Consider the following 26,416-nt stretch of genomic DNA (forward strand, 5'->3'; position numbering starts at 1 on the left):
TGTTTAGGAGCATGATGCATTCCTCTATTTTTTCACCGTTGCCCATATCAGTTGCTAGTGGGAAAGCTATTTCTGTTTGAGAAGGTGACCATCTTTTATTTGCCACTGGACTCGAACTTTGTTCTGCGACTTCAGAGACTTCAGACCAACACAGCTACCCGCCTGAATCCATCTTGCATTTTCCTTCTTTAAGACAGGCTTTCTCAACCAGGGTTTTCGTGAAACTCTGGGATTTCTTGATGGCCCCGGAAGGGTTTTCCAAATGGGTAGAATGTTGTATATATTTTTAAAATTTGTTAAACACTTATCAAGTGATATGACCGTATATTATCACATCAATCTCCACCCCCCCCAATGGCCAATGAAGGGCCTGGAGGGGGTGAGTGGGGGAGGGGCCTCAGGTGGGTGTGTCCCCAGCTCTACTTCCCAACCATATTCTGCACAATCACACCACTTCTGGCTTTATTCAAAACCTGAAGAATGTTTCAGAGGTTTCTCAATGGTAAAATGTTGAGAAACGTTAAGGGGATGGACTGCAGCCAGATGTTTGGCTTCTGTCTTGGGATAAGACTTCCTTATAGAACAGCTGTTCTATGAAGAGCTTATGTCTGATTCTACAGACAACTCTGTTATCCCTGAAGCCGCAATTTTGAATAAGCCCTCTTCATGCTGTAACACACTGGTCCATAGTTCAACATGCTTCTTGCATGCATACAAACATTTTCTTTCCCAGAGTGCCATTGGTTTTGGCCATGCAATAATCTTCATGCAATATTGCTATTGATAATTTCCTATTCTCATCCTTTGCAAACCCAGAATTATTATAAACCTCTCCAGCAACAAATGTACAACCGGGAATCTGATTTTATCACTTTTCTCCAACGTTGCTACAGCTGCCAATATCCCTATAAATTCCAGTTCAGCAGGGGTGGCAATGTTTTCTATGAGGCTGCTGCTATTCATCCAGACTTACACAGGGTTATCTTGCTTTCTTTGGGTGTGGCTGTCTACAACTCCTTTGTCTTCTGATTCTAGCAAGCAAATTGCCTTCACTGTAATCTCCACTTCTGGTACCAGGGGTTCACAGATAAAGGCTACAGCAAAGCCTGAGAGCTTAACCCAACTATAATACGACCAGCAATTAAAACATTTTGTAAAGCAGTCTCTAAGCCCTATTCTAGAACAAATTTGAGGTCATGTGGTTCTCAATTTTACTGGAACTTTTGGCTGTGTGTATAGTTTTTGGCTGTAGCCAGCTTGGTGTAGTGATTAAGAGTGGTGGCTTCTAACCTGGAGAACTGGGTTGACTCCCCGCTCCTCCACATGCAGCCAGCTGGGTGGCCTTGGGCTAGTCACAGTCCTGTTAGATCTGTTCTCACAGAGCAGTAATAGTAATATCAGGGCTCTCTCAGCCCCATCTACCTCACAGGATGTCTGTTGTGGGGAGAGAAAGGGAAGGTGATTGTAAGCCGCTTTGAGACCCCTTCTGGTAGTGAAAAGTGGGGTATAAAAACCAACTATTTGTGTGTGTGTGTGTGTGGGGGGGGTGTTGTCCCTTGTATCTTGTTTTGGCAAGAAGTATGAATCTACTGTTTCCAGAAATGTTCAGAATGTTCCTAGTTCCTGAGGAATGCAGACGGAATCCAGGTTGTAACAGGTATATAATCTTAAATAAATACAAAAGTATTCTCAAGAGCATCTGAGGTTCTCTTGCCAGTCTAATTAAGCAAGGAGAACTTCACCGGCACAGATTCTGCCAACCTCACTTTGGGCCTCAACAACCTCTCAGGATCAAGTCTATTTACCTCACAACAACAAATGTGAAGGACACCAACGAAGGTCCTTTCTAACCAGCCAATCAGGGTCCCCAAATATTCCTGCTTGGCCCTGAAATGACTAGCTAATCCCACATTGGTGGCACAGGGAGTGAAGTGTGGGGATTCCACAACAAAAATATACCAAACCATGAGAGATCGGCTTTATCTAGCATCTGACCTTACCCCCTCTCACAGCCTTTCCTCTTCCACACCCTCAAAGTCTTTGGTCTCCAGTTCTCTGAGGGGGCCTTGGTACAGAAATGTACCCCCTCTGCTTTTTTTGGGGGGGGAATGCTGTTTTCTCTAAACAAGTAAGTACCTAATGAAAAAAAAAAGCAGGTTACAGTTTAAGCAGGAGTGGGGGGAGAAGCTTCCTGTTTGCTAGTAAAATGTCAATGTTAATTTAACGGGACAAATCCTCCAATTTGCATCATGTGAATTCAGTTGAAATGAATTTTTGCATAAGATTATCGCCTCGTGGAGGGTCACATCATTAAAACCCCCACATAAAAACATAAAAAGATAAAATCCCATGAAAACCCCTTACGTACATAGAATCATAGAATCATAGAGTTGGAAGGGGCCATACAGGCCATAGAATCACAGAATCATAGAGTTGGAAGGGGCCATACAGGCCATAGAATCACAGAATCATAGAGTTGGAAGGGGCCATACAGGCCACCTAGTCCAACCCCCCGCTCAACGCAAGAGTACAACAAAACTCTTCCCAACAGATCACGGTGCGCATCATGGTGGGCCAAAAGGCTTCCATATGTCGGTAGCAGCTAAAGGGGCGGTCTGCAAGTAAGGTTGCAATATATTCTGGGGGGGGGGGGGTGCCTAAGTCTTCCATGCTCCATCCTCAGCCATAGACCTGGCGGAAGAGCTCCATCTTACAGGCCCAATGGAACGCTAACAAATCCTGCAAGGACCGCAGCTCTTCCGAGAGCTCATTCCACCAGGTTGGGACCAGGACCAAAAAGGCCCTAGCCCTGATTGAGGCCTGGTGAATTTCCCGGGGCCCGGAATACTTTTGCATTCACAATTTTGAAAATGAAAGTTGGGTTCAGCCTTTAGAAAGGGCTTGCCAGACTGCGGGGAGCCTTTCAACAAATACTGTACGCCTAATATGTTTTTCTAATGGAAATAGGGCCACATCGCAACTGGTTGGGTCATAAAAAACGAAATGCGTTTCTATTGATGTAACACCACATTTTGAATTTTGGACAGAGGGCACCAAACTGAGCCACGTGGGATAAAACTCTGTTGGTCTTAAAGGTGCCCTTGGACGCAAACTTGGTTAATGTTTTAAATGGTTGGGTTTTAATTAATTGATTAATTAATTAGATTTCTATCCCGCCGCTCCTGGCCCAGCCGGCTTGTGGCGGCCCACGACCGTTAAAAACAATACAATACAAATAAAACATGATTCTACATTTCTCTACATAAAACAGCATTGGGTGCTTATACTAATAAAACTCAACTCTCCAGCCCAAACATCTGATTTTTATAATTGGGGGGGGGGCTATTATATAGAGGATGAGCCTCTTGTGGCGCAGAGTGGTAAGGCAGCAGACATGCAGTCTGAAAGCTCTGCCCATGAGGCTGGGAGTTCGATCTCAGCAGCCGGCTCAAGGTTGATGCAGCCTTCCATCCTTCCGAGGTTGGTAAAATGAGTACGCAGCTTGCTACTGGGGGGGTAAACGGTGATGACTGGGGAAGGCACTGGCAAACCACCCCGTATTGAGTCTGCCATGAAAACACTAGAGGGCGTCACCCCAAGGGTCAGGCATGACTCGGTGCTTGCACAGGGGATACCTTTACCTTTACCTATTATATAGAGGAGGGGTCAATTGGTGGTAATCACATCCTGGCCTCAACAGAATGCCTAGCAGAAGAGCTCCGTCTTTAACATGTCCTGTTTAACCTTTATGTCTTGTTCAGAGGCCAATTCCATTTCAAATTTCTAGTCTTACAACATTGCTTGTGGCTCTCCAGACGTCCTACTGGTGGCATGGATTTACATCACGTAATCCATGTTGAGTCTCAGTGGGAAAGGCAGATTACAAAAAACATAAATAAAAATAAATGCTGAATTAAAAAATCAAATCTGTGGGCTTCATTAAGGTGGACATTTGCAAAGAGCTCATATTTAGAGGAAATCCAGGAGAACTAGAACCCCTTCCTTGTACCGATGACTGAGACGGAATATCCTGCATGCATTATGTTTTTGCAGCTAAATTATGGTTGTCCAATCACGCCCGGCTGCTAGGAACCCTTGGGATTGGATTTGTTTATCTCTGTATCTGGAAGGCTCCGATTCCCTCCTCCCCTTCGTGTTCCTTTTAAGGCCTGATAAGAGGTGTCTTTGTTGCCTCAGTAAGAACAGCTTATATGTTTATCATGTGGCTCAGCTGTTGCCAGGAAACAAAATGTTTACGGGATGAGAATGCCTCAACCAAGAGACTATACCAAGTTATGTTTTTTTTTTTTTCCTTAAAGGACATTGGAATATTCCCAGGATAAGATCAGATCTGGAAAAGTGAGCAAGCTTATTTTAAAGAATTGAACAGCAACCCAAAATAATGTCTAGGCTTTCTCAGCCAGAGTTTTGGGAAACCCTGGGATTTTGTGTTTGGCCCTGGAAGGCTTTTCCCCAGTGGGTGGGAGTTAATTGATTTTTAATATATTTCTCAGATGATATGACCATATATGGTCAGGTCGTTCTCTCTCTCTCTCTCCCCCCCCCCCAAATCGCCAATGATGGGCCTGGAGGAGATGGGAAGGGGAGGGGCCCTGGGTGGGCATGTACACAGATATGCTTCCCAACCATATTCTGCACAATTGCACCATTTCTGGGGGTTCTTGAAGCACAATGTTTCAGGAGTTTCTCAGTGGTAAAAAAGTTGAGAAAGGCTGTTCTAGCCTGAGATCCACTAGCAGTATTAGTGGCAGTAAATATTGTTGAATTAGAATAGATTCTTTGGCCTAGTTAATATTTCCCTTGGTATACCCAGTTGCGGTAAGGTAGATACCAGTTTTTCCTCACAAAAGCACTATAGCGAAATGACATTTCACCTTGGATATCCATATAGAAATCTGCAGCTCTACAAGGTTAGTGTTCAATTTGTACTCTGTAGATGCTCAGGGGTTAAAGTAGAGCTACCTTGGTAGGGAGTCAAAAGGTTGCAGAATAAGGGTTTCCTCCCTGCCAAAGTAGTAAGGTGTCAATACACACATTGTTTCTTGCCTGGGGACCCTGCCGGTGGGCATAGAAGGCTGCCAGAATTTTCTAAGAGAAGGTAGGAAGTGGTGTCTCATGGGCACCCTAAAGAGACTGTGTAAATAAAAGTGATCCTTGGACATAGTGCAACAAATCTGAAAGCCCCTATTGCACAAAAATAACTTCTGATGAGCTACCTTCTTTAGAGGGACGTAACTCAGTTTCCGTAAATCCAGTTCTCACCAAACATGGAGGGCAGGTAGAAGAGAGTCAGCCAGAGATTCCCCTGTGAGTTTGGTGTATTTAGCACCCTGGGGGAGTGGTGTTCTACGGCATCACAAACTAAACTGATTTATTTAGCTCAGGAGTGGCCAAACTGTGGCTCTCCAGATGTCCATGGACTCCAGATGTCCCATGCCCAGGGGCTCATGGGAATTGTAGTCCATGGACATCTGGAGAGCCATAGTTTGGCCACTCCTGGCTAGCCCCTAAACATTTGTGAAGGTTTGTGGTTTGTGAACCAGGTGCCCTCTTGGCACATCATCTGCAGCTGCTTACTTTTACTGTGTTGCAAAAACATGGGTATGTGGGTCAGCCAGGAGGGACTAGGATGGAAAAGTTGGTCTCTTTGAAGGTTGGTAAGTCAGACGGTGACGCTTTGTGCCTTCTAGCTCCGATGATTCTATGATTAAAAATAGATGAGTGAACGAGGAGCAGGAGCCAACTCATAATAAAAGCTATTTTCTAGAAAGCGGAAAGAAGAAATGCAGGCCCACAGTGGCATTGCAGGAGGATGGGCATGACCTTGATCAAGGGTGGCCAAACCGTGGCTCTCCAGATGTCCATGGACTACAATTCCCATGAGCCCCTGACATCAGCACTGGCATTGGCTCATGGGAATTGTAGTCCATGGACATCTGGAGAGCCACGGTTTAGCCACTCCTGTCCTAGATGGACCTCCATGGTGGTTTCCCTTCCATATTCTACTCAGGACCACTGGATATGCTAAAGACCACAGGCACTGACATTCTGTTGCTTAGCAACCCTCTCCATTTCATTGGTTTCCTCTAGAGATCCAGCAAATGGAATAGGCTCCCAGATGAGCTGCAGGTCCTGTCAGGACTCTCTGAGTTCTGCAGGGCCTGCAAAACGGAGCTCTTCAGCCAGACATTGGTCGAGGCTGGGTGGGAGCCCCGGGGTATTCAATCTGGTCCCCCCCTCCAGCTCCTACTGCAGTATTAGACTGCGTTGGGGGCCTGTTTCCATCTTCCAGCCAGTATATAATTTATTTTTATTTTATTTTATTTTATTTTATTTTATTTTATTTTATTTTATTTTATTTTATTTTATTTTATTTTATTTTATTTTATTTTATTTTATTTTATTTTATTTTATTTTATTTTATTTTATTTTATTTTATTTTATTCCCCGCCACTTCCGAAACCGGCTTATGGAGGGTTACAGAGTCTTATAAAATCCCCATTAAAACCCCATTAAAAGACATAAAAAGCCCAACATGGCGGAAAAACCCGCTCCCAACCCCCACTACTAGAGGGGTGAAGAAGGAGGTCCAAGCGATGTACTACTCATACCCGGAGGGGATACCTCGCTGACCCCAGCCTCAACCATAGAGATCAATGCCCGGAATGTGGGGAATCATTTTAAAATATATTTAATATACCGCCATTTTGTACTTGTATTTATATCTGCTTACATTGTTTTATTGGGGTGCTTTTAATTGATCTTGTCTTTTCTTGTTTTTGTGAACTGCCGCAAGCCAGTTTCTCAGACCAGCGGTATAGAAATACAATAATAAATAAATCAAATAAATAAATACTGGACATCTACAGGCAATTGCAGGAAAGGCAAGGAAGAGAACTGATCTTCCTATATTCCAGGAAAGATGTTTTAGGCCTAATTCCTGAATAAGGTAGTAGCCAGTCAGCTGGTTCTCAGACAGGAATTGCCAACATGGGAAACAGCGTTAGGTCCATCCTGACGGGAACCTTCCAAGAGGTGGCGGTGGAGATGCATGAAAATATATTTGTTTGAAAACAATGTTTAGTTTTGTCTCATTCATTTCCTTCCCCAATGTATCTAATGAGTACCACATTTCTAGCAGATATTTTTTCATTTCCCATCCATTGTCAAAAACATGGTCTCAGCCTGCACTCTGGAATCCAGGGCTCCACCCTACCAGACTGCACAGAGAACAGGCCCAGCAGTTACTTGAGGACACATTTCTCTCTCTCTCGATATTCTTGGCTTCCTTTCCAGTTAGAAAGAAAAGCTTTGGCCACTGAACCTTTCCTCTGAGATATCACGAATCACTGGACTATAGGCAGACTGTGACTCCTTAGCAGTGATGCAAGCCAATTATAGCCACGCCAGCAAACCGAACAAGAAGAATTGTTTTTCATTCTGTTTTTCACTGCCTACATGAATCCCAAAGCGGCTTGCAATTGCCTTCCCTTCCTCTCCCCACAACAGACACCCTGTGAGGGAGGTGGGCTGAGAGAGCTCTGACAGGACTGCTAGGTCAGAATCAGGACTGTGACTAGCCCAAGATCACCCAGCAGGCCTTGTGAATTTCTAAACAGCTTACACTCGCCTTCCCTTCCTCTCTCCGCAACAGACACCTTGTGAGTTGGGGGTGGCTGAGAGAGCCCTGACAGGATTGCTCAGTCCAAAAAGCCCTATCAGGGCTGTGATGAGCTCAAGGTCACCCATCTGGCCGCATGTGGAGGAGGAGCAGGGAATCAAACCCGGCTTACCGCATTAGAAGCTGCTGCTCTTAACCCATTACACCACATCTCAAAAGAAAGTTGGTATAACTTGCCAGCAGTAGAGTTAGTTGAGTGACCACCATGAATACTAACATATTTGCTTACAAGTTACACTGGCATATTATTAGAGCCAATAACAACTCCAAGTTGGCAAAATCAGATCATTTTGCCTGAAGTCACCATTTTCTGCTTTGCCTGTAATGCCACTTTCAGCCACGAGATGGCTGTAATATCATCATCAGTATAGCCAAGTCTCAAATTAACCCTATCTATGTATACTATATTATTAATCATTATCATATGGCACGTGGAGTACAGCTAGGATTGTCTGGCAGCCAGACGAAAGACGATGGCTTGCCATCCCCTGCCGCCACATCATGACCCCGAATGTTCCTTGGGGGAACGCCACCCAAATCCTTGGAGGTCTTTCCTCCACATATCTGCTGGGGTCAACCTTGCTTAGCTTTTGAGATCTGATGAGATCAAGTTTGCCTGGGCTATCCAGGTTAAGGTTAGGTAAAGGTAAAGGTATCCCCTGTGCAAGCACCGGGTCATGTCTGACCCTTGGGGTGACGCCCTCTAGCGCAGTGGTCCCCAACCTGCGGGCCGCGGCCTGGTGCCGGGCCGCGAAGGCCATGGCGCCGGGCCGCGGCTCCCTCTCCCCGCCCCCCCCCGCAGTAAAAAACTTCCCAGTCTGCAAGCTTGCGGCCCGGGAAGCTTCTTACTGCGGGAGGGTGGGGAGAGAGAATCAGGGCCGGGCCGGGCCCGTGCGGGGGCCCACGGGCGCGGCCGATGCATGGGTGTGGCCCGCGTGGGCCGCGGCCCGATGCCCTGCCGGTCCCCAGCCTCAGAGAGGTTGGGGACCACTGCTCTAGCGTTTTCATGGCAGACTCAATACAGGGTGGTTTGCCAGTGCCTTCCCCAGTCATTACCGTTTACCCCCCAGCAAGCTGGGTACTCATTTACCGACCTCGGAAGGATGGAAGGCTGAGTCAACCTTGAGCCGGCTGCTGGGATCGAACTCCCAGCCTCATGGGCAGAGCTTCCAGACAACATTTCTGCTGCCTTACCACTCTGCGCCACAAGAGGCTCAAAGGTTATACATACATAAATCTTTTCTTTTTAAATAGATACTTAAAAATCCAGAAACTGGAGACATGGACAGACATAAAGTATCTTTCCAAAAACCTGAAAAAGCTCCAGGTTTGCAGAAAAATCTGAATCTAAAAAATCACCACATGGGGAGTTAGCCCCCTAAAAATGATAAAAGGAGCACCTGTAGCTTTTAGAAGCAGATGACCTCAGTGGCTGTTGCTAGGCAGCCATAACACTATTCTGACTTTGGTTCTGTCAGGAAAAGGTGGGGTCTCTTTCCTGGGCTGTTTTGGCATTCGATGAAGGATTTATTGAAAACAGGCACGGCAACAACCTCTGTGTGTCTTGCTATGACACAATCTGCTTAATAAACCCCGACCCAGCTGCTTATTACTATTCAACAGCTGCCACACCATGAAAGTCAGGGTAGTATTTGTAGTTTCTCTCTAGGATCTGGGAAACGCAGGCTCAAATCCCCACTCTGCTATGGACGCCTACTTGCTGACTTGGGGCCAGTCACAAACTCTCAGCCTAACCTGCCCTCACAAGCTCATTGTGAGGCTAAAATTGAAAGAAAAGGAGAATGACGTAAGCTGCTTTGGGTCCTCGGGTTGAAGAAGAGTGGAATATAAATCAGGCATATAAATAATAATATTATTAATAATAATATTATAATAATAAGAGTTGGTTCTTAGATGCCGCTTTTCTCTACCCGAAGGAGGCTCAAAGGGGCTTACAGTCGCCTTCCCTTTCCTCTCCCCACAACAGACACCCTGTGGGGTGGGTGAGGCTGAGAGAGCCCTGATATCACTGCCCGGTCAGAACAGTTTTATCAGTGTTGTGGCGAGCCCAAGGTCACCCAGCTGGCTGCATGTGGGGGAGCGCAGAAGTGAACCAGCTCACCAGATTAGAAGTCCGCATTCCTAACCACTACACCAAACTGGCTCTCTAACCACTGCACCAAACTGAATATCACTGGATATAAGAGGGCAGATAAAAGTTAGGTGAGTGAGTGGGAAGGAGAGAAGGAAGCAGGGAAAGGGGAGGATACGGAGAATGCCAGGAAGGCAAGAAAAGGGAATAGTGTGCAGAATGCAGTGGAAAGTCAGTTGCCCCCTGCACATCCTAGTGGGTTTCCATGGCACAACTGGGCCAAGCTCAGACAGCAATGGGCAGCTTTGCCAGTGTTGTCCCCAGGGAACAGGAGGGAAGGAGGGAAAGCTGAAGACAGGGAAGTAGATAAAGGTTGGTTGGCGAGAGGTGGGAAGGCGAGAAGGAAACAGGAAAAAGGTAGATGCTATAAGAGCTTTCAAAGAAAGGAAAGAGGAAATTGTGTGTGTGTGTGTGTGGGGGGGGAGGAAATCAGAGGCCCTCATGAGCCCTTGTTGGCTGCCCTTGTTTGTCAATATATCTCAATCGAATTCTCAATGTATCCTCGTTGGCAGATACCGAAAGAGCCAGGTACAGAAGGAATAGTTGTTTACAAATCTCAAGAAAGCATTCCTGGTGGGATGAGCTGAGGGCCCCGACGGAACTGTCTCAGTTCCGCAGGGCCCGTAAAATGGAGTTCTTCCGCCAGGTCTTCAGTTGAGGGCAGGGCGAGTAAGATCTGGGCCCCTCCCTGAGTTAGGCGGAACATCAGGCTACTTTTAGCAGCTCTCCTGAGATGTGGGTACAGGTGGGAGGGATTTTGGTCACCACCTGGGAGGAGGGATTGATCTGGTTTTAATGGGGTCTAATATTTTGTTTTTATAGGGTGTTGGCAACTGTGACCCACCACGAGCCACTATGTGAGAGTGGCGGGATACAAGTCTAATTATGAATAAATAAATAAAATTAGGTTTGCAAAAAAAACACATTAAAAACTAAACCTCTAAATAATAATTAAAAAGTGGCATTACAGCCTGCGTCTACCCAGGCTTCCCCATTCACTCACACCAACATTTTGAGAGTTGCCTAGCAACCTGCAGATACAAACACTCAGGATGGGAGGGAGGGAGGAGATGAGCCCAAATCCCCGGATCTACCAGCTAATTTGGATGGCATGCAGCCAGAGCACAGAGATAGACACAGCAGCAGAGGGAGAGCAAGTGACGAACACAGCAGATGCGGAGTCCTTTGGCAGGGGAAGCTAAGAGGAGAGGGGATCAGCTGGGGCTGCTCCAGAGTAGCCAGTGGGTAAAAGCATTCACAAATTCACTCCAGATCCTGCAGCAGCGCATGTGCCAGGCACACTTCAAAACACTGACTCCTCCAGACACATAAACAAAGTGACTGTGATCCCACCACAACTGTGCCTAAATAAAACAAGCACAGGGAAACAGAAAGATCTGCTCAACTATTACTCCCTTCCCTTGCCTCATAAACCTCTGGCAGAACTGCCTCTCTCCCCCAGTTACTGTAGCTGGAAGGGAACAGTTTAAAGCAGCAATCTGTTGCCTCTCATCCTCTCCCACTGGAATCACTGGAATGGGCACAGAGGTGGCCAAAGTGTAGCTCTACAGATGTTTATGGACTACAATTTCCCTGGACCCCTGCCAGCATGGCTAATTGGCAAGGGTTCATGGGAATTGTAGTCCACGGACCTTTGGAGACGCAGAGTTTGGCCACCGTGAAACAAGGAGTTACGCTTTATAAAACGTGGATATAGTCCACTCAAATACTAGACAGGGCTCTCAAACAGGGGTAGTCAACCTGTGATCCTCCAGATGTCCATGGACTACCATGAGCCCCTGCCAGCAATTCCCTGCTGGAAGGGGCTCATGGGAATTGTAGCCCATGGACATCTGGAGGGCCACAGGTTGACTACCCCTGCTCTAAAACACATCAATCCAAAATCCAAGAAACTGCCTCAGTTGGTGTGCCAGCCTCCAGGTGGAATCTGAGGATCCCCTGGAATGATAGCTCATCTCCATGCAACGGAGATCAATTCCCGAGAAAATGGCTGCTTGGGAGGGTGGACTCCATAGCATTATACGCCACTGAGGCCCCTCCCTGCACCAAATCCCGCCCATTCCTGGCTCCACCCCCAAATTCTCCAGGTATTTCCCAGCTCAGAGCCTCACCCAAGAGCCTATTCATTTAAACCATACTAGAATCCACAGCATTTTGTTACAGCTCCCATTTGTTTGTGGGTACACACGCACACAGCCGTTCCCCAAAATTCGGATGGCCACCAACAGCACTAGACTTCACTGGAATCCATTTCCCCTGATGCTCTACAGGCCTAGTCTCTTTTCCCATTTATTAACAAACAGGAAACAAATAGTCCATTGGTGGACTGGCCCCCGCATCTTAGTTCTGTGCCCACTTCTCTGAAGAGGCATGACACATGTTCCTTGAAGCCTGGAAACCATATTTCAGGGGTCCCTCCACCGTCAACAGGTCGAAAAAAGTTGCTTTAGAGAGAGGAAAGATTGCATGCGGCATCCTACACAGGGTGTATGGGGAAGGCACTGGCAAACCACCCCGTATTGAGTTTGCCAAGAAAATGCTGGAGGGCGTCACCCCAAGGATCAGGCATGACTTGGTGCTTGCACAGGGGATACCTTTACCTTTACCTTTACACAGGGTGTAGTTAAAAAGGCCTTAAGATAAAGGTGGAATGATCTTTTCCTCCCCTCCTCCTCATTTTTCAACATCCATCCTGCTTAAGAGATCTGGAGAACGTGAAAGCTTGCACAACGTGTTTTTATTATTTTAGTTGGTTCTTACAGAAGTTACTGCATGGCTCCCCCACCCCCAATTTTCCTGTGGGACCCCAAATCCCCCCCCCCAAAAAAAAATCAGTTCTCACAAAACAGACCAGACCGAAAAGTGATATTCAAACATCGGCTTTAATCATATTGTTCGATGACATTAAAAAAATTGCACAATAAACCAACCACTGTACAGTGTATTCATGTAAAATTCAAAGCAGGCTTGTAAAGGCCTACTTTGAGTCAAAGGCATTTGGCAAGAAACGGTGCCCCGGGAGCTGGCTTTTGAGTTCAAACGAAATGGATCACGCAGCAACGGCACCGACTAATCCCGAAAAACTGCTGCTGTGATTCAACAGGTCTCCGTGGAAGGAGTCATCTAAGGGAGCTTCTAGTCTTTGCCAAAACATGAATAGGTGTACGACCCTTGAGGTAGTTAGAAAAAAAATGGCAGAAACAAGGCATACTAATCCCTCTCCTCCATACCCTGTGAACTCTTCAGTCTAGTTCCAGGAACTAGAACCCCCCCCCCCCCAAGTCCACAAAACTAAATCAATTAAAAGTTCATTCTAATTGAGCGACCCAGCTCTTACACTCATCAAAATTCTGGCTCTGAGATTAAACCCGGACCAGACCTGTCATGCTCCCCAGCAGAAACTACATAGACAGAAGGTCCAGGAGAAGAACGAGGTGGACTTTATGCAATGGGGCGGCCCACGTGCAAACAGAAGGCGGGCATTCTATCTATGTGTCTCTCTGATCAATTAATTAATGGATCTGCACATGAACCATACGTGTGATATCTTCTCAGCTTAGGGCGGGCCTATAGATGCAGGCTCACCACTCACAGATCATTTTCAGTTCCGGATTGGGAACTGCCAAAATGTTAAAAAAATAATAATAATTAATTACTCAAAGCTACTCTTAAGTCCTAGGTCTACAGCCTGCAACACAGACTTCAAAAGGTGCAAAAATGTCTCCTTTCCCAATTTCTTATTCTATGGCAGGCGTGGCCAAACCGCAGCTCTCCAGATGTCCATGGACTACAAGTACCATGAGCCCCTGCCAGCAGCGGGGGCTCATGGTACTTGTAGTCCATGGACATCTGGAGAGCCGCGGTTTGGCTACGCCTGCTATAGGGTGTTTAGATTCAGATTTGGCATAGAAGGGGGGGGGGAATACACTCTTTATTCCAATAGTACATGATGCAAATATTGCTAAACAAATAAGGAAAAAATTATGCAAAAGGATCATTCCAGGCACTCTCTGGTCATCGACACAGGCGGAGAACAACAGGCGCTTCTTTCTAACAAGCCAAATTCTGATTTTGTAGAATTTTGGAAATGATGATGGCAAAGTCGTTCTGCAGTGAGGCAACTGCTTGGAAGGTCAACCTGGGCCCAAAAAGACAAATCTAAGCCACATCGACAAAGATGGCTATGACTTAGAAATCGTCGTATCGAGCGGGTTTGGTGTTCCTTTGGAAAGATGTTAAGCGTTGGCCGACATTCTCATGAACGCTGACCACTCAGCCATTCCACTTGCAATGATTTTAGGGTCCAGGTGCCATGCCTCCAGGAGGAAAATCAGTATTTTGTTAGGGGGCATTTTGTTGTCGTTTGAGCAGCCCACAATGGGGCTTGGAACACCTGCAGGGCAGGTGGGAGGGTGACGATGTAGCCTCCCTTCTCAAAGCACAACTGTGCATGAGTCAGCTGGTAGGCCCCACTGATTTCCCCAGATACTTAGTGAGGTCTAGTAACCGAAGTCAAAGAAGTCTTATTTATACCTTCTCATGAACCTTGGCTGAGAAAAGAAAACTTTTCATACACAAGCTGCTAACAGCACCCTCATAATTTGGGAGATTTACTAAATATGTCTTAAGTTGAAGAGAGTCATCTTCTTTGGGGAAACCCCCCTCCCCCAAATACACACTAAAAAAACCCGGAATCCTTTGAGATGGAAAGGTGGACATAGGTAGTACTATGCTATTTTTGGATAGCTTTAAAAGCCTGGATAGCTTTAAAGAGCTTTACAGCCAGAATGGTTGTGCTAGGTCCCTTCTAGCATAACATTATACAGCATGTTGCACATACGGTAAACATCCAGGACCCAGAAATAGCCATCTGCAAGGGCACTGTACCCTCGGAGCATGATCACAGACTGCTCTAGAAATGAGCATTTTTACTGATCAAAAGAGGCTAATCAGATATTAAGGATCTCTAGGCTACCCGATTTAACACTGCAGGGTGTGCGTGTTCATATGATGGAATGTTCCCCGCCCTCTCCCCCCCAGAAAACCCTTCCTTCCAGATAGAAAACTACAAGTCAGTGAGTGGGATTCTAGTCTCCTCTTCGACCGGACGGTTCCAACCACATGGAAAGTTAGTATGTTTTGTATGCTGCTATGTAAATCCTCACCTAAAGTCTAGCATCATTTGGCCAAGGCAAAGGTTTACAAATGTGATGGGCAACTAAGCCCAAAACTTAGTACCACTCACAACAAACCAAGGAGCAACAATTTCCTCTATTTTTTAAAGACATCCAGAAAACGTAAACCTCTGACCATTTTGCGTGGGAGCTGACTAACACTCTTACTTCAGAATGAAGTGAAAAGGTGGCCTCCATGAAAATTCACTAAAAGAGAAGGGAGACAGGGCAAGCCTTGTAACCTGAATTAATTTCTGGTTCTTTCTCATGGAGATTGGAAGCAGAGAGAAGTGGAACAAACCTTGTGCTGGGACATTAAGATGCAGTGCTAACTTTTGGGTTACAAAAATCAGTTAGCGGGGAGAAAAAATGTATTTTCTGCTTTACAAAAAAAGCAAATTTTGGGGAACTGTAATAACACACGTAGGATCACAGGAACAGGTAAAATTAAGCACACTGATTTATAAACAGTCGTCCGAGCCACACTGCAAAATTTCAGACTTCCGGGAGGCAGGTGTGCTTTGTAGTGATATGACTCACCGTCTTCTGATAATTTTTGTCAAAAAAGGACTAAAATGTTCTTCATGACCTGTAAGAATGTTAACTCCTCCCTAAAGTGACTTTCTGCTATTCTTAAGAAGTCTGAGCTTTGCAAATGTTCTTTTCTTTTAAAGTTTTATCTTTAAAAAGTGAACAGATTAAGAAAACTTTGAGCCACAAGGCATAGGACACAAGGTAGTCCTGGGTGTCTTCTTGCCAAGGGGAGATAAACATTAAGAAGTTTGCACTCCAAGCCTTGAAAACCCACAGCCCCAAAACTTTGGCTTCTGAAGACCTGTTTCCGTCTCTGGCACACCGCAAGTCAACCGGCATCCAGTTTGGACGAGGTCTCGGGCGCCCTATCAGATGGCACAGTCCTCACCCTCTTGAGAACTAAAGGCAGTGGCCCGCAGAATATCCAAGGTGTTGACCAAGATCAAGGTCCCTGTGAGATGCTTCCAGCGCTTTGTGATTGGACTCTTCATTTTATCCAGGCCTGTGTGAAGCTCCTGAGTAACGTCACGGTAGCTGTCTCCCATCTGGTTGCTCCACGTTAGCATGAAGTCATAGGCTGGTTTCCACATGGCCTACCGGAGACAAAGACAAAGATGCTCACGTTAACACACCAGAACTGTTCCATCATTCGAAGAGATGATCCTTCCATATTCTGTATATAACACTGCCAGGATTGCCGATGTAGGACTTGAGATATTGCCTATGTTTCCCTGATGTATGCTTTAACTGGCCTACTTACAAACCAACACTTATGCCTACTTATGCAGCTCCAGCCTGGGTACATGTCCTCCATGTTCCACAGTGAGAACAGATGCAAGCAGTTTGCATCAGTTTGCTTGCCACCTCCTTGTCTTTCTTAAGCCCTTCTTTCCTTTTCATCCAATGGCCCAGTAGCCTTCCTGGCCAGTTTCCTGCTCCTGATATAGTTGTCTTAATGATTTCAGCAATCTGCTCCTCAAGTTCCCTTTTTGCTCACCTACGTCGACTTGAAGTATCTCCAAAACATGGAGAAGAGCAGATCTATTACGGACAGAGGCAATTCTATCTGGCTGAGTTCTCTGGGCACAGAATCAAGGGGACAAAAAAGTGTCGCAATCCAAACAGCCGCTGAACACAATAACAAATGGTTTGTCCAGGCTATTGTACAGAGTCCGTCATGCGGCAAGCCTAGAACCCCTCCCATACCTCACTATCCACAGCACCGTTCTTGTCCCGATGGGGGGCTTCATAGGCATCCATCTGTTGCTTGGAAACCTTGGCCAATTTCTCAGCAAGCTCCCTCCAACGCTGGGCCACTTCTACAGCTGTCGTCAGCAGCACGAAATCCTGAATTAATCTGACCACCAAGCCCTGGCAGTCCATTTTGAGCAAGGCCTGACAGAAAACAGAAGGAAAAGTCCAAGTTAGTTGTCTTTCCTTGGAATCTCACACCTTTGAGATTGGCCATTATCCCAATGTTTCTTTTGCTTAATTAAAGGTAAAGGTAATGGTATCCCCTGTGCAAGCACCGGGTCATGTCTGACCCTTGGGGTGACGCCCTCCAGCGTTTTCATGGCAGACTCAATACGGGGTGGTTTGCCAGTGCCTTCCCCAGTCATTACCGTTTACCCCCCAGCAAGCTGGGTACTCATTTTACTGACCTCGGAAGGATGGAAGGCTGAGTCAAGCTTGAGCCGGCTGCTGGGACTGAACTCCTAGCCTTATGGGCAGAGCTTTCAGACTGCATGTCTGCTCCCTTACCACTCTGCGCCACAAGAGGCTCTTTTTTGCTTAATTACTCACATTTAAAAAAACATGTTCTTGAATATAGAATTGGAGGTGTGACAGGCTTGTTCTACCAACTGAGGGGAACCACACTGCCTCTAAGGCAGCCTAATTCAACTTTTTTTACCACTGAAAAACCCCTGAAACATTCTTCAAGGTTTGAGAAAAGCCAGAAGTGGCGCGATCGCGCAGAATATGGTTGGGGAGCATAGCTGTGTACATGCCCACCCGGGGCCCCTTCCCTTCCCACCCAGTCCAGGCCCATCACAGGACATTTTGGGAGGGGGGTGGGTGGGTTGACATAATATATGGTCCTATCACTCGATAGATGTTTAATGAATTTTAAAATATATATAAAAATTAACTCCCACCCATTCAGGAAACCCTTCCAGGGCTGTCAAGAAACCCCAAGGTTTCATGAAACCCTGGTTGAGACAGCCTGGTTCAATGATTTTGGGAGAACTAGGTTTTAAGCCATAAACCTTCCCTTCAGTTGTCAGGTTTTCTTAAGGAATGGGTATATAAGAATGGGTTTCCTACTATGCGGTAAATATAGGCAACACAGAAGAATTATTTTCAGGTTGGTTTCAAGGAACAGATCAGCAGCACAGGTCTCCAGGAAAAACCTGGCCAAAACACATACATTTAAACAAGTTATGGCTTCAGAGAGTGGGTTGAATTTTCTATAAGGGATTCAGGCTTACAATCGCCTTCCCTTCCCTTCCCTTCTTCTTCCCACAACAGACAGCTTGTGAAGTAGGTGAAGATGAGAGAGCTTTGACAGAATTGCGACCAGTCCAAAGTAACCCAGCTGGCTGCACATGGAGGAATGGGGAATCAAACCCGGTTCTCCAGATTAGAGGCTGCTGTTCTTAACCACTACACCAAACTGGCTCTTGAGGGATTTGCACCCTCATAAACACATGTAAGAGCCTCTTGTGGCTTAGGGTGGTAAGGCAGCCGACATGCTGTCTGAAGCTCTGACCATGAGGCTGGGAGTTCAATCCCAGCAGCCGGCTCAAGGTTGACTCAGCCTTCCATCCTCCCGAGGTCGGTAAAATGAGCTTGCTGGGGGGTAAACGGTAATGACTGGGGAAGGCACTGGCAAACCACCCCGTATTGAGTCTGCCATGAAAACGCTAGAGGGCGTCACCCCAAGGGTCAGACATGACCCAGTGCTTGCACAGGGGATACCTTTACCTTTAAACACATGAAGCTGACTTATACTGAATCATACCATTTGGTCCATCAAGGAGAGTACTGTTTACTCAAACTGGCATCAGCCCTCCAGGGTCTCAGGTAGGGGTTTTTCACATCACCTCCTTGACTATTTTTAACAGGGGATTGAAACTGGGGCCTTATGCCAGCCTTCCTGCACTACAGAGTGAAAACAGCTGCGCCCTGTGCTAACACAGCACACATGTGCCCTGATGGCTGCCATCTGAGAAGAAGGTGAAAAATAAAATCGGAGGCAGAAAGCAAATTCTGCAATCAAAAGTGCATTATTTGGACGGAAGCACTCTCACGCCATCTCTCAGTAGGACTACCGGCACACGGGATATAAAGCGGTAGTTTGTAAAACCAAAAACACTGACGTCTTTAATAACATATTATCATTAAGCTTATTATAACGTATTAATTACTGTGAAAATCATTAACATTTAAACAAAAAAAGCTGTGAGAATCAGGTCCTCACATTAGATCTATGTGAAAATGTCATGGCGGAGGAGAGAGGGGAGACATCCGGGCATTTGCGTCTACCCCTCCCGGCCATGATGTTTTCACACAGAGTTGACACAAGAAGTCGATTCTTGCAACAATTTTTTCTCCAGGGGGATCAATCTTTGCTGTCTGGAGATCTGTTCTAATTCCAGGAACGTTTCGGACTCCCTTGGAGGTCGGCAGACTAACAATGGCTTCTCCCTCAAACCCCACTCCAGTTGGGATGCCAGGCGAGAGATCCTCTGGCCCCAGCATCCATTTGACAGTGCCAGCAACACCTCGGGGGGGGGGGGTAATGAAGGTGAGCAGTCCTGGGAGCCACAGGGAACTCCCCCCCCCCACCCCACCCCCGGGGACAGCACGGCGGTTCTGGCAAAATCAATGCCCATGAAACCATGTGCCAAATTCGGAGTTCGGCCCCCTGGTGGAGAACCTGCCCCGGCCAGAACGGCAAGCGCGGTCCCTGTGTTGGAAGGCGGCTAGATGTACCCCATCTGAGGAAGGCAGGATGGGAGCTCCAAGTAGTGCTGCTCAGTCTCTTCTGCCAGCTCTTTGAATGAGCCAAGTGACACGGACTACCTGGCTGCCGCCTTCCTGCCGCTTCTGACAAGCACATGAGGAGCCATTGCGGACAGAGAAGTGGGGCTCCACACCCCTCACTGCTTCCCCGCTGGCTTCAAGCAGTGCTTTCTGACTGCTTGGAGCATGGCTGAAGCTGATGGAGACAAAAGGGATTGAGGCTTTAACTCCCCCCACCCTTCCCCTCTGGGTTTCGTGAGGAGGGGGGAGGAGGAGGGTCCTTTCCTCTCCCCTCACCCTTTCATTCCTCTCCTCTCCCCGACACCCCACATAACCTCCATAACTTACTTCCATTTCTTTCCAGGGAGAGAGTGCAACTAGATGTTTTCATATCAAACAATTTTGAAAATATTATAGATAAAAAATTACATTAAAAATTCCACGCTATTCCATTTGAGAGAACTCTTTTTTCCTTGATTCAAACAGGGTGGCGATGGAAGAATCACAATAGTTTTCCCGTGTACCCAAAATGTCCCGATTTTTCTATCGGATAATTGAAAAAAAAAATTTGATGGGGAGGGATATCAGGGCTTTCATCTCTCCATTCTTTAACCATTTTACAGTCAAGGAGGAGAATTCCCCAACATGCTTTGAAACAGTCCCCTAAATGCTCAGCATTTAGGACTGAGCACAATGGCTAAGAAGGTTAACCTGAATAAATGCATAACAGCTTTAGACAGCCTCAGCCCTTAATCCCCCCTTAAAATCCCCAGCTAGCGCTCAGTCAAGCACAGTAGCTGAGTCACATCCTCTTGTGTAAATTGGGGCAGCCAAGACCCATTAGTCTAACTAGCCATGGTATGTAGACAGAGCCTGTGGAAGTGACCAGCTCCATGAGAATCCCAAATTGGGCAGCTGAGCAGAACACAACCATTCGAATTTCAACAATAGGGTGAGGAAGCAAAGATGCTGAAGCTCTTAGTCTCAATACGGGATTGTGGGAAAATGCCTTACATCCCAGAAAGCACAATCAAAATGTACTATGGCTGGGTTTGTGTGCACGGTATAGTCTCCAAGGCTATACAGCAGGGGTAGTCAACCTGTGGCCCTCCAGATGTTCATGGACTACAATTCCCATGAGCCCCTGCCAGAAAACACTGGCAGGGGCTCATGGGGATTGTAGTCCATGGACATCTGGAGGGCCACAGGTTGACTACCCCTGCTATAAAGGACTCCATGCTGGCTGGCAAAGGAAAGACACAAGAACAGAGTTCTCCAAAGCTACGACTGAGGAGAACAAAAAGTTACCAGCTCCCAACTACCCCAGAGAATCAAATTTAGGATACACAGCATGAGAGATGAAAGAATAATAAATAACCCTTCAAAATAAGAACAGCCAAAGGGCCTTGTGGAATGGACCCAAGCCAGGGCTGATAAAAACTCCTTTGACACTGCCCGTTTTTGATGAGATCTCTGTGGTGGCTCTCGGTACTGGACAGCAGTTGTGAACATGTGGTACTGAAGCAACCAAACAAAGGAAACTACGGTAATGGATAAATTCTGAATGCTTGCTTCTCTAAGAATCAACAGTCTATCCTACCTTCAGCAGGTAGCCAAGCTGGGGTACAAGCTCCTCAGTCTAAGCTCTCTGATATAGGGGAAGGTTTCTGGCAATAAAGCTTTGCCACTTGAATGCTTATACCCTCCAATATCTTGCTGGTCTATACAATGCTACTGGACTAGAATCTAACTAGCCTAGCTGAGTTTCATTACTTAGGGCAGTGGTTCTCAACCTTCCTAATGATTTAATATAGTTCCTCATGTGGTGACCCCCAACCATAAAATTATGCAAGGGTTCTTTCACAGAAATTAAACCGAAACTGACCAATGCATGAAGATCCATTGTTCAGGATTGTATATAAATTGTTTTTCCTCCCGGGGTTTCTCAGTTCAGTTCTGCCTCTTGTCCCGCCATGCCGATCTCACTCTTTTCCGCTGCTCCAGACAGAAGAATGCTCTATCTCAATCTACCCTGAAAGGCTGTGGTGTTGTGTGGATGGCGGCCCCCCCTCTCCCCGGCCAACCTGCTTGCCCTGCGGCAACCCCTGTGAAAGGGCAGTTTGACCCCCAGGTTGAGACCCACTGACTTAGGGTATGTAACAACAGGGGAAGAGAATTTGTGGTCTTTTACCCAGGTCTGTAAAATAAATTTTTTGTGAGGGCAGGAGTGGTTTATGGATTCGTGGAGCTGGTAGCACCAGACCCAGTTTAAGGATTTGCAGTGCCCTAGCAGAGTAAAATTGTGGCAGTAGTCTGACTGGGGGTGGAGGGGGCAGTGGGCAGTGGAAAGGGGTGTTACTCTTGAGTGTCTTTATTTATTTATTTATTATTTATTTATTATATTTATATACCGCCCTCCCCGAGGGCTCAGGGCGGTTTACAGAAAACAGGAGGAGATACAATTAACATATGGTAACAGGTAACAGTAATAACAATATAACAATAATAACAATATAATAATAATAACAAAAAATATAATAATAATATAACAATAATAAAGATCAAAAACAATAACATTATAAAATAGAAATTGTGAAAGCCTCAGCATAACTCTTACTGGGACCCAGTGGGTTAAACCGATTAGTGTTGGTCGTAGGGCGGAGCTTTGGGGCCAACTGGAAGCACAAAAACAAAGGAAACTACGGTAATGGATAAATTCTGAATGTTTGCTTCTCTAAGAATCAACAGTCTAACTGTTTGGGTCAACCTCAACCAAATGCCTGGCGGAGGAGCTCCCTTTTGCAGGCCCTGTGGAACTGTTTAGGTTCTGTCAGGGCCCTGATCTCCTCTGGGAGCTCGTTCCACCAGGTGGGGGCCAGAATGGAGAAAGCTCTGGCCCTGGTTGAGGTCAAACGGGCTTCCTTGGGGCCAGGGATCACCAGGAGGTTGGATGCAGTAAAGAGCGCAAGGCTCTATGAGGAGTGTAGGTGGAGAGGCGGTCCCTCAGGTATACTGGGCCCAGACTTCGTATGGCCTTAAAAGTGATAACCAACACCTTAAGCCTGATCCGGAATTCAACCGGGAGCCAGTGCAGCTGCTGGAGGATAGGCCAGACGTGGGACCTCCGAGATGTTGCTGTGAGGACCCTGGCAGCCACGTTCTGGACCAGTTGCAGTTTCCGGATCAAGGATAAGGGCAGTCCAGTGTAGAGCGATTTACAGAAGTCCAGCCTAGAGGTGACCGTTGCGTGGATCACTGCGGCAAGGTGTTCCAGGGCCAAGTAGGGCACTAGTATTTGGCTTGGCGAAGGTGATCTGAGCCTCCATTGAGAGGGAGGCATCAAGTATCACTCCCAGGTTCCTGGCGGAGTGGGCCACTTTTAGCTGCACTCCATCCAGATTGGGTAGGCACGCTTCCTCACTTGGACCTTTCCTGCCCAGCCACAGGACCTCCATCTTTGAAGGGTTGAGCTTCAGACGACTCTGCTTGAGTCACCCCATCACCGCTTCCAGGCAGCTGGCTAAGGCTTCTGGGGGAGAGTCAGGGCAGCCATCCATCAGGAGGAAGAGCTGGGTGTCATCGGCATATTGGTGACAACCCAGCCCAAGCTTTCGCACCAGCTGGGCAAGAGGGCGCATAAAGATGTTAAAGGGTTGGAGAGAGGATTGCCCCTTGGGGGACTCCGCAAGCCAGTTGGTGGTGGCTTGATGAGCTCTCTCCTAATGCTAACGCTTAAAGAAGGAAAAGACGGAGGGGAGAGGTTATGGCCCTCATCCATAGGGTGGGAGACACCTTGTGGGGCTCCTGGAAGTGTAGGGGACATGGATAAACCAGCCCTGTGGGAGGGGGCACTAGACCAAAGTAGACAGCAGCCCATTATGGGCCTGACCAGAACAACTATGCTTATATTTCAACTCTCCTGCTGTTCTGTACCTGACATCAAGTGACTGTTGGTGTTCATTTCTAGACATGAACCTGACCATTTTTGAAGAAGCAAATATAGAAATTATTGAACTGTTGCCAGATAATATGCAAGCTGAGGTTATACATTTTTTTAAAATGCATCACAGACTGAATACAGAAGGGGGAATCAGTGAAAATTACCTTCCTCACCCCACACACTTAAACATTTCCCCCCTACTATTATTATACAACTAAAGAAAAGTATCTGACAAATGGACCAGCAAGCCATTGTGCATAAAATAATGTAACACAAAGCAAAAACTATGCAGTTTGGCCTTCAATTGACTTTACATCTCATGTAACATTTGCACTTTATCTCCACAGTTAAAAGTTAATAAATGGCTACCAAGTGATTTCTGGGTTTCCTGACTTAAAAGAAAACCCATTTTAGTCTCTGGCTCTGAAAAACATTGAGTACAACCAACCAACCACGAGCATCATTTCAGATTTCCAGGCTTATAGGGGCATTATCTGTTTTGTAGCCGTGTTGGTCGGGAGCAGTAGAGAAGAATAAATTTTGAATCCAGCTGCAGCCTTAAGACCAACAACCTTCCCCACACTAACTTGGCAGTAAGCACCACTAAACCTACTGGCAAATAGGCTTAGGATCAAAGCAAACACTGCATCCTTCAGCACAAGGCCATGTGGCAGAACAAGCTGGGTCAAAGAAACATTAACTGAACAAAGGTTGAGTCCAGGGACAACCTTAAGACCAACAAAATTTGCCAGCAAAAAGGTATTTCTCCCAAACAATTAAAGCCCTTATCAGTGCCAGAGAGGTACTTTGGAATGAAGCTAAACCCTCCCATTCTTTCTTTTGTAATCTCATGGGGGGAGGGGAGACATTACATCTATGTATTCACAGGAACTGCAGAAGTAAGTTCTTGATTCCAAGCCAAATTTTAAGAACATAGGAATAGAAACAAAGGAAGAGCAAATTCAGGGGGTGGAGTTTTCCTCCACTCCTAGTCATGTTCCAGTTAACTGTTTACTATCCATTTTACTACACTTTCTTTTGCTGATTCAGAGAGAAACGGTGGACAAAAGCACACTTTAAGGAGATGCTTCAATAGAGTGATCATCAAAACAAAGGCCTTGGGCATTTATCCTGCCCTCCAATCCCTAGCACTTGAGAATATCGCTTTTGTTCAGACCCTAGATCCAATGTAGCCAATAGCGCTTCCTGCTGGAATAGAGAGCAAAGCACAGTGAGGGAAAGGAGATGAAGCAGCAGCACCCGAAGGAAGATGCTTGCTCATGAGGAGACCTCTGGCTTCCCAAGCCAAGAACAGAGGCTTCTGGCAGCAAAAAAGGCACCTGGCAAGAGGGTGGCCAACTTGGGGCTCTTGCAGATCTCAAGTGTGCGTGTGTACACTGTGCTGTCTCCAAGCAGGCAAGAGCTGGGGCCTGGGAAGGAAGTGTGCAGTAGAGGAATGAAGGCTGGTGCCTCCAGAATTTCCACGCACAGAAAGAGTGAGGCTGAGAACCCCACCCACCCACCCTGGCTACCACATCCAATCTGAAGCTGAAGGTAGTAAAGGCAGGGCAGGCTCTCTTTTTGTATTGTCCCCTATCAGCCACCATAGAAATTAGTTTATAGGGCGCTGTAGCCATGCTGGCTTCCTTTTATCTTCCTCCCTTTGGCACTTGAAGGTAAATGGCCCTTTGGGGGGGGGGGAGCACTGCGTGTGACCCTGAAAGCTATGCCTGGGGCAGCTATGAGGCTAGCAGTATTGCTCTCTGCATGCTGTAAGAGGGGACTATAGTCAAAAACGAACAAACAAAAACAAAACAAAAGTAAGCAGAATCAGCTCCCCTGAAGAATATTGCCAGGCATAGAGAAAGTACTAATGGAGGTAACTAAAAAAAAAAGGTGTTGTCAAATTATTTAGCCAATTTATTGATAGCCACACAATAGCTTTCACTCTTACCCAACTCAATGTTCTTCCATCTGTTTTACTTAGATGGGAGATACTGTGGTGTACTGCTTCATAAGCGTATACCAGACTTTCTTGATGGCTCTGGAAAAGGTTTCTTGAATGGGTAGGAGCTAATTAATTTTTAATATATTTTTGATTTGTTAAACATTTATCAGGGGATATGACCATATATGGTCATGTCAACCCACCCAGCCCATTCCAAAATAGCCAATGATGGGCCTTGGAGACGATGGGAAGGGGAGGGGCCATGGGTGGGCGTGTCCACAGCTCTGCTTCCTAGTCATATTCTGCACGATTGCGCCACTTCTGGGGTCTCTTGGAGCCTGAAGAATGTTCCAGTGATTTCTCTACAGTAAGTAAGTTGAGAAAGGCTGGCATATATTCTTGGGCTACTAAGGAAATTGGACATGTGCTGCTGCACGGTCTCTGCTATAATGATTGTAGATCATTTATTATATTTAATAAATATAATAAAAAATTCCCAAGAAGAACAGAGGGATACCCATATTTATTTATTCTTATAGCCACTCTCCTATGTTCTATTCTTCTGGTCCATTCCTGTAATCAATTATGGACTGTTTGATAACAAAAAGGAAATAATGAAACAATGAGCACCTTTAACCCAATCTTCCCACCCTCAAATTATCTGGAGAAAAGCCAGTGTGGTGTCCTGGTTAGAGTGCTGGATAAGGATCTGTGAGACACCTGTTTGAATTATTTATTTAGCCATTTCAAATGTATTTTATTTATATAAGCAAAGAATCCCTGCTCTGCAATGCAAAATTGCTGGGTGACCTTGAGCCAGTCACACTCTATTTAGCTCAGCCTTTCTCAACTTTTTTAACATTGAGAAACCCCTGAAGCAGTCTTCAGGATTCAAGAAACGCCAGAAGTGGCATGATTG

The 26,416-nt window shown here is 46.2% G+C and overlaps 1 protein-coding gene across 2 annotated transcripts in view; it reads right to left on the reverse strand.

Moving 5' to 3' along the window:
• Positions 1–12,738: 12,738 nt before the first annotated feature.
• SH3BP4 (SH3 domain binding protein 4) overlaps positions 12,739–26,416 on the reverse strand; it is a 69,816-nt gene continuing 56,138 nt past the window's right edge. For both annotated transcript variants that reach the window (XM_077313448.1, XM_077313440.1), the window contains exons 4-5: positions 16,790–16,978; positions 12,739–16,176 (exon numbers count right to left, since the gene is read on the reverse strand). In XM_077313448.1, the coding sequence (XP_077169563.1) occupies positions 15,952–16,176; positions 16,790–16,978 (414 nt within the window). In that variant the 3' untranslated portion in view covers positions 12,739–15,951. The remainder of the gene's footprint in view (positions 16,177–16,789; positions 16,979–26,416) is intronic.

This window comes from Paroedura picta, chromosome 1, assembly GCF_049243985.1.
Source record: "Paroedura picta isolate Pp20150507F chromosome 1, Ppicta_v3.0, whole genome shotgun sequence".
NCBI classification, from domain to species: Eukaryota; Metazoa; Chordata; class Lepidosauria; order Squamata; family Gekkonidae; genus Paroedura; species Paroedura picta.